Genomic DNA, 8,678 nt, shown 5'->3' with positions numbered 1-8,678 from the left:
ACTCTAGGTCTAAAAAATAGTAAAATTGATTTAGATTTTTTTTATTTTAGAAGTTAATTTCATGCAATTTTTTTAAAGTTGGATGGATGGCTTATTTATAACTATTTAAAATAAGAAAGTTTAATGGTTTTTTTAATTAAAAAAGAAAAGAAAAACAAAGGCTTAATTATTCAAAATGACTTTTCTCTTGGTGTTAGTTCTCAAAATTTGACTATTGAACATTGTAACTTCAAATTTTATTGTTTGAATATTGAGCATTGTGACTTCAACCTTTGCAACATTGACAAAAACATGTGTCAACCTAAAATTGCTGGTACCAAATGAAGTTGATTGGTATAAAGCTACATGAATTTTCCTACAAAATGTAGTTGATCGAGACATAATATAAGGAAAAAATATATAGTACCATATCACATGTTCACACCTAAAAACCACAGGTCCAAGAGGTTTCAATGGATTTTTGAATCATTAAGAAAAGAAACAAACGTAAGAGAAGAATGATAATAACGAAAATACAACGGCATGTAGAATGAGACACCATAAAACAAAGTAGTGGTTGAAATAACGATGAAGAGTGTCGATCAATTTCCATAGGTAACGTTTGAAGAAAATACAGACAATCCTGAGGGAAAAATGAAAATAAAATACGAACAAGTAACTTTGCTACAGTCACCTTATTCTTGTAAAATCCCATTTAATTATGTTTTTCCCCCTGTAAATGACAGACATGTAACTTAACCATTAAAGATGATCTATTTAGCATTGCACAGCTCATCACAAGAATCGCCTCTCTCGAAAACAGCCGCTGCACCCATTCCAGTGCCTGCATTTTTTTGCACAAATTGCTCAGCACACACATAGACACACACACACACACAGACGGAAGAGATTGAGAGAAAGAGAGGCCTACCAATGCACATCGAGACGACACCAAAGCGGCAGTCTCTACCACGACGCTTCATCTCATGCAGCAGAGTCGCAACACAACGTGCTCCTATCAAAAGTCTCACAAACCAGTGAACAGGTACAAAAGAAAAGGATTGCAATCAACAAAAGCTTGGCTAAATGCAAATGTTCCTTCTTTTCATGTTATTTTTTTTAAGTAGACAGCTAATTCAAATGGATGGAGCCAACAAATTGATGCAAATGGTTAAATCACTTTGCATTCAAGATCATCTTCTTGTCATTTGAGAACTAGAACTTCAGACAAAGGATCATGTGAGAATAGTAGTTAAGGTGAGAAGTATAAGAAGGGATTTGGTGTTTAGGACTTCAGAAGGGAATTGATCCAATGCTTCTCATTAGTGTTGATCTAGTGGAACTCTTCAATCAGGATTTATCCAAGGGTGGAGGTCCCTACCCTTCTCACCATAAGTCTCATTCTCACCGAGACCCAAGTTTATGCATAAGTTTTACCTATTTGCTGCATATTATAGTTATAAGGTGTGTGCAACTATTTATAACAATTAACACATAAGATCTTTGGATTGTTTCTCCAAACCCAATAGATGAGATTACATGGCACAGAACTTGTTTCTCAACAAGCAAGCAGACAAACCATGAATTCTGAACAAATAAGCCACCATGACCACTGAAAGAGAATGCCCTCTAACCTTGTTAACAAATTTTTGTTGCTTACATGCACCATAGGGTTATAGCCTACCGTGTTATATGTCATGCAGACTCCACCAAATAGTGGCCAACAAAGACTGAGCCCAATCCATGTAGGACAGATCAAAAATCTACCACAACATTTTGGGCATCTACTAATGGTCACCTTTGTCAGGAGAAGTAATTAAAACAAGAGATCTTAAAAAGAACGATTGCAAATGGTAGATGAAGATAGAACTGCATGAACCAGATACAAGGAAGTTCACTATTTTATGCAAGGTACTCATTCATTTTTCTGGGAAGAAATGATTTTGCTAGATGACATTGACCAACATTATCCATTTATGCAGGAAACTATATCTGTACATGTTCTTGTAGTTTACCTGTTGCTCCCAAAGGATGTCCAATGGCCATTGCACCGCCATTGACGTTGATCTTTTGTGGATCAATCTCAAGCTTCTTTTGGCAATATAAAAATTGTGATGCGAATGCCTGCCAGAATAAAAAATATATATTTTAGTCTTCTCCAACCTCACTACTTTGACAGCAAAAAAATTAGAACATATCAGAGTTTTGCATCTCATCATCACCTCATTGATCTCAAAAAGATCAATATCTTCCACTTGAAGACCAGCAGCCTTGACAGCAGCTGGAATTGCAACAGCAGGGCCAATACCCATGATCGATGGGGGTACACCAACAGCAGCAAAAGTCCTGCAATGGGTTGCATGTTTAGTCAAAGAAAAGAAACTGAAGAGGAAACAGAACAAACAAAAGGTGAGCTACAACAAAGTATCAGCGAAAAGTTTTGAGGATTCTAACTCAATACAGAATCAGTAGTCTAAAAGACCATAATCGGTCTCTTTTAAGTCGAAGAACACCTATAGCCAAATTTTGCATAGGATTACCGGAGATACATGTGCATGTAAGAACAAGATGATATGCTTTATATGCTTTTTGACTATAGTGTCTAACTTTATAGTTGCTTCATGGCAATCCTGTAAAGGTTTCAATGCTATGCACAAATGAAACCTCCAGTTCCACATCACCTGATGGTAACAACGAGACAGCCTTGCTCAATCACTTACACTTCACTTGCAAAGGGAGGCAATGGTAAGAAGACCAAATCACCAAGCTTGCATAAAGGCATAAACACACTTTCCTTTTGGTTTTTTTTCCTCCCTCAGTTTAGCTTAACTCACTCATGAATATAAAAAGAACTAACTACGATCTATGGCTTTCAGGTTCTCTTGCAAGGTAGTGTGTTCACTCTCTAACTACAGGTTTACTATCCTTGGGAGTTAATCTTCTTGATGTCCACCTCCAACGTTCTACAGCATTGTTCTATTTATGTACCGCCTCCATCTAAGGACACATAAGCACCTAAAAGTACGTGAAGTTGAAGAATGCCAACGGGTTGCCGAGTCAAACCAACCACATACCTAAATACACCAAGAATTGGTAATCCCTTCTGCAGGGCAAGACTTCTCTTCATCAAGAGGACACCACCAGCACCATCACTCACTTGGCTCGAAGTTCCTGTGGAGAAGGCAAGAAAATTTGTAAGATCTAGTGCTCAAGTATATTTTTGTAGGCTGACACAAAAACTTTGTTGCTATGTACCTGCAGTGGTCGACCCATCTTTCTTGAATACCGGCTTAAGTTTCGCAAGATCTGCCAAACTAGTCCCTGGGCGGATCCCATCATCAACAGAAATTGTAACAGGTTTTTCGTCTCCAGTTTTCGGGTCAACAATCTTCTCCAAGTGAAAGATTAGATCAGAACAAAGCATAAATAATAAAAAGGGAAATATAGGAAAAACAATGATGAAAGACATTTTCACCTTAGTTGGAATTGGAATGATCTCGTCCTTGAATTTTCCAGCAGCAGTTGCAGCAGCAGCCTTTCTATGGGACTCAACCTACACAGTACAAATGCTATAAAATACACCAGACAACTACATTTAAAGGAAACAACACCCTGGTAGATCAATTCAACTCACTGCAGCCTGATCTTGTTCCTTCCTCGTTATGCTGAAGCGGTGTGCAACATTTTCTGACGTAATCCCCATTGGTAGAAGACAATCTTGAGCTTGTGCCATGGTCTTCACCTGGTAAAGTTAGACGGGAAGTTGTCAATCCCCAATCACATCCAAAAATACTACCATGGAGCGCTTTTACAATGCAATACACAAATAACAAACAAATACACACATGTAAATATGTGTGCACAAAGCACAGGTATAAAGGGAATGGGTGAGAGAGAGAAGGGGGGGGGGGGGGGGAGGTTACACCTTTGGGTTAACCGAGCCTTCCCATGCCATAGGATTGACGGTCATGGATTCCAACCCAGCACCAATACCTATTCATATACAATTGAACTGGTTCAGAAAGAAAGCAAAGGATGGTGCTCTGTGCCCATGACTTCAATTTGTGAAGCATACCAAAATAAAGAAAAAGAAAAAAGGGAACTCACCAATCTCATAAAATCCAGCTTTAATAGCTGCAGCTACATCAGCTACTGCCTGAAGACCTGAGGAACACTGTCTGTTGACAGTCCTAACTGGCACCGTTTCTGAGATACAGGTAAATCATATATTAGTGGATCATAAAAAGAAGTAGGTATGCACTAATGAGAAATGCAGTCTCTTGAGTCTTCGACATACCAGGAAACCCAGCATAGAAAGCAGCCATCCGGCATTCGCTTGCTCTTTGGGATCCTGCTCCCAACACTGATCCAACAACAATATCTCCGACTTCGGCCGGATTAAGATTTGTTTTCTCTATTAATGCCTAACCAAATATGAGAAAATAATGTAAAAGTTGTACCAGCCTTTTCTTCAAAGAACTGACCCAGGCCACTAAAACATAAGTTGAAAGAACATACCTTCAAAACTGGTGCAAGTATATCATCAGGAAAGGTATCCTTGAACCCACCTCTCCTTGATTTGCAAAGAGGAGATCGGTAGGCACTGCATAAGAAAAAAGGATTAGAAAAAGATCCAAACTTAGTTGCTGATAGAAGGTTGCTCTGTCAATACACACATTAAACCAAGAGATTTTGAAAAGGAAAATGATAGGAAGTCAGGGAGCAGAGAATATTCAACAACTATTACTTACGCTACAATTACTACATCATCCCCAAAAACAGAACTCCTCTGATAAGCAGCACTATCACCAGCTGCGCAGACTGATGCCTGGTTTCAAAGTACAAACATCAACCATATATTGAGGAAAGAACAATGACATGATGCATTCATGTAAAAGAAGTCAGACGGACACATCAATTAGCCATTTCAACAAAATTAAGCTTATGTTAAATTCTTGTAGCTAATGTGCACCAGGAATTTGTTCATTTTCAGATTTATAATTTGTTCTCCATCATTTACCTGGTGGCACCTAACACAATCCCTTAATTTCAACCTTCTTTTTTTATTTCATCCCATGAGTACTCGACATATACACATGTAGGCCTCAAAGAGACACCTTGTTTCATAACTTAACCAAATAAGCACCAATTGTGATCCCAAACCTTGAATGTGATGCTCGCAACAACAATCAATCAATCAATCACAAACTAATCGGGGAGGCCAGAATGAAAACCGTTGGACAGGTGAAACTGAATGAAATTATGAAGAGGTCAAGCCACCCTATGGTTCAGGGAAATGAAAGCCATAATTCCACATGCCCCTATGCTCCTCTCTAAGGTGAAACCCTAGGAAATTAAAATCACTGTTCAACACTTAAAGTGCCTCGTCTAGGCTGTCCTAATGGTAAAAGTACAGCCTTAGGTATCATAAATGCAAAATACTGTTCTTTAAACATGTACCTGGTACGAACTAAACGAACAGAAAAGGTCAATTCGATCAGCCCGGAATCCATTTTAAGCATGCCAGTATAAAACCAATAGCTTCGACAATTTTGAACGATTTTTCTTGTTGCATAAGGGATTTTAGAACATATTCCAGATCAAAACTCCAATAATTTAAGTCAACTAAATAAACCTTTGTGAGATAAACATTAAATCAGGTTTAAACGATGATAAGGCACACGACAATTTCAAGTAGGAGAACCAGATACGAAACCTAAACATCAAGGAGAGCAAAACAAATTCAAACTCTAAACAATCCCGCACGATCAAATCACACATGTATCAATTTAACTGGAGAAAAAAAAAGAATCGGCTTCGGATCGAGTCAAACAACAAGGACCGATTGATTGAAACTAAAATTGAACTTACGGAGAGTGATGAATCAAGATTTTCCAAGGATGAAGAGGTAGAAGACGGACGAAGATGCTCTAGCAGAACTCTTTGTCTCTCGATTGCTCTCTCCATTTTCTCACCGAAATCAATAATGGTTGCTTGTGCGAATGGAATTGTTTAACAGTAGAAGCAAAGGTGCGCAGCGATCTTGATATATATAGAGAGAGAAATTTCTTGGTTGAACATCGGGATGTGTGATGCTTATCGTTTACGGATTAATATGGCGGTTCCGCGTATAGATTTCCATCGGAGACATTTGACGATCAATAGACGAATCGTAGAGTGTTTTAATTTTATTTTGTTTTATTTATTATACAAAACATAGCATTTTCAATATATTTTTAGAATGGAGATTTCAAAGAATCCATTTAAACAAAAGTCTTTAAATCTTATCTAAAGACTATATATTTATTTTCTCTTTTTTATTAATCTGAATATCCAACTTGTTATATAAACCAACTAAGTTCAAAACGATCATCTGTGTTACAAATAGTCTGATGTCTCCATATTTGAACCTCCAAAGCTACAAAGAGAATTTTATTTCTCCCTAGATTTAAACATGTGACATCCAAACACTTTTTATCTTTGGAGGTCAAACTCAAACCAATTAGGTACCATTCTTGTGGTCATCTATACTTCTATGTTGTGTTATAAAGTATTTGGTTCAAACTCATCCCTACATAATTACTTAATCTTTAAGATTACAACTTATTATACACTAATACAACTTCTTAGAGCATGACAAAATAAATTATAATAAAAGTTGAACTAAAAAATTATGAAAAAACAAGAATGATTAAACTGTTAATTTGATGTTACTAATCGATATAAATTTTTATGGGTTTTCAAATTTATATTTTATTTAAGCATAAAAACACCATCTTTTTTTCAGAACCATAGAATATTGTACTATAAAAGCGACATAAACAAATAATAAAAAATAAACATTAAAATCAAGATATATCTCATTGTATTACATGAATATACTTCCAGCTTAAAATAAAAAAAGTTAAAAAGAATATGATGGAACTTTAAAAATTATTATTTAAGAATAAAAAACAATTTTTTATTCTTCTCACGAATGAGAATTTTACAACCAAATGTTCCAAAAGATAAATAATCGATTATTGTAATATTTTAATATTAAACCTAACGTTCTTTTGTTTTTTAGTTTCCAACTAATTTTGTCTCGAAGTAATCATGGGAAATGTTAACATAAATTAATTCATATTAAGAATCAAATAAATGAGATTTCATCTTACCAAAAAATTAATTATGGTAATAAATGCATTACCATTTAGTTGTGTCAACTTTAAGTAATACATTTTGTATTATCTAATATTTAAATCGTCATAATAAGTTGTCACACTCAACTTTTGGGAGCCTTGTCGATAAGTGAACATGATATACATATCATTTGAGAAAAAATGTTAAACTTAAAGCCTAGTGAGATCAAACCTGTTACTGAATAATATAGTAAAACATGACACATTTACCCTTGGAAGGGGGGCATGGCACCATAAAACAACGGGCGAGTCCTAATTTGCCGTTGGTTGTGGCATAACACAAAAGTAAGCCACAACACAAAGTTACATGGCATTTCTCACGAGTAATAAGTGTTAACGTTAACTCTATCCAAGTCTTTAGCCAACAAGATCAACTATGTTCAAGTATTTCGCTTAAAAAGTCACCAAGTTCAACCTCATACATGTATTTACCTTGGGACCTCCCAATCCCAATTTTACAAGGAATTCATACTCCATGTAAGATTCATAAAACCGAATTTTATACTTATTGATTCATTGCATTCTAGCCTATATATATATATGGAAGTTTTTTTTTTATAGGCAAGGGATATAATATGAAGAATTAAGAAGGAATTGAAAAACGAACTAATTCAGGAAGCTAGAAGAAAGGAGTTTAGAGACTCATAGCAAAATTGAAAGCTTATTATTATTGCTTATGCGGGCGTTGGATGATTTACAAATGAATTCGATCGGCTATATATATACATGAAAAAGGTAACTGCAGGTCCTACCACTATAAAAAATTCAAACTGCTACAGTAATACTACAGTAAAAAGTTAATGCTACAGTAAAAGTTAGGCGAATTTTTTCAAAAAGTACACAGTGAYTTGTCGGCCGCCATGAATTATTGAGGTATGCGTGGCTGTCTGAATTATTGGAGGTACGTCATTGCTTTCATCATGTCTTCTAGATCATGTACTGTGTGCTGTTTTGTCTTCTCTAGAAGTCTCTGTGTGTTTCTGGAATTGTTTGTGGATATATATATATATATATATATATATATATATATACTAGAAGCGTACTCGCGCAATGCAGCGAGATACATCGTGATTTTAATATTTCATTTTATTCTTTATCTCAGTCGATGCTATAATATGACTTTATATGATTTTGAGAAATCGATGATGTTTTTATTTTTGAATAAAATATATGTTTGAAGATATCATAAAAAATTGACAAAAATATATCGATATTARTATCAAATTAACTATTTGAAATTCCTCATTTTTTTGTGTAATATTTTAATTCAATTGTTTTATAATTTAATTTATGTACAATAACGAAGTAATTTATATTTGGTTTAATAATATGATTGTTTTATAAAGATAATAATTATTTATTTTGTTGGAACTYGATAATTATTCTAATTATATTTTAGATTTTTTATATTTTAAAATGAGATATTCATCCTCTATTTGATTATGTTTATCCGCATTTATTTATACAAATTGAAATATCGAGCTTTAATAAGTTGTACTTATGCATAATTACTTGTAA

At 34.9% G+C, this 8,678-nt stretch overlaps 1 protein-coding gene across 1 annotated transcript; it reads right to left on the bottom strand.

Moving 5' to 3' along the window:
• Positions 1-531: 531 nt before the first annotated feature.
• Positions 532-6,016, bottom strand: LOC112520773 (3-ketoacyl-CoA thiolase 2, peroxisomal). Its single transcript, XM_025129327.1, has 14 exons — positions 5,851-6,016; positions 4,731-4,807; positions 4,498-4,582; positions 4,277-4,403; positions 4,087-4,185; positions 3,905-3,972; positions 3,614-3,721; positions 3,455-3,532; positions 3,235-3,367; positions 3,054-3,150; positions 2,202-2,325; positions 1,995-2,103; positions 911-994; positions 532-823 (listed from the first exon to the last, which is right to left on the bottom strand). Exons 1-14 carry the CDS (start codon positions 5,944-5,946, stop codon positions 753-755), a joined length of 1,356 nt encoding a protein of 451 aa, XP_024985095.1. The 5' UTR covers positions 5,947-6,016; the 3' UTR covers positions 532-752.
• Between the last annotated feature and the right edge of the window lie 2,662 nt (positions 6,017-8,678).

The sequence above is a fragment of the Cynara cardunculus genome (genome assembly GCF_001531365.2).
Source record: "Cynara cardunculus var. scolymus isolate 2C chromosome LG 11, CcrdV1, whole genome shotgun sequence".
NCBI lineage: Eukaryota > Viridiplantae > Streptophyta > Magnoliopsida > Asterales > Asteraceae > Cynara > Cynara cardunculus.
The sequence above is the reverse complement of the archived record's forward strand: the minus strand, read 5'-3'. Positions and strand labels throughout refer to the sequence as shown.

What these genes read in the sequence shown, in the direction of transcription:
- LOC112520773 (XM_025129327.1), bottom strand. Translation starts at nt 5,946, where the DNA reads ATGGAGAGAGCAATCGAGAGACAAAGAGTTCTGCTAGAGCATCTTCGT. An exon ending in GATGATGTAGTAATTGTAGC is followed by an intron (nt 4,583 to 4,730) that starts GTAAGTAATAGT and finishes TTTCTTATGCAG; the next exon opens with TGCCTACCGATCTCCTCTTT. An exon ending in AGCTGGATTTTATGAGATTG is followed by an intron (nt 3,973 to 4,086) that starts GTGAGTTCCCTT and finishes GTATATGAATAG; the next exon opens with GTATTGGTGCTGGGTTGGAA.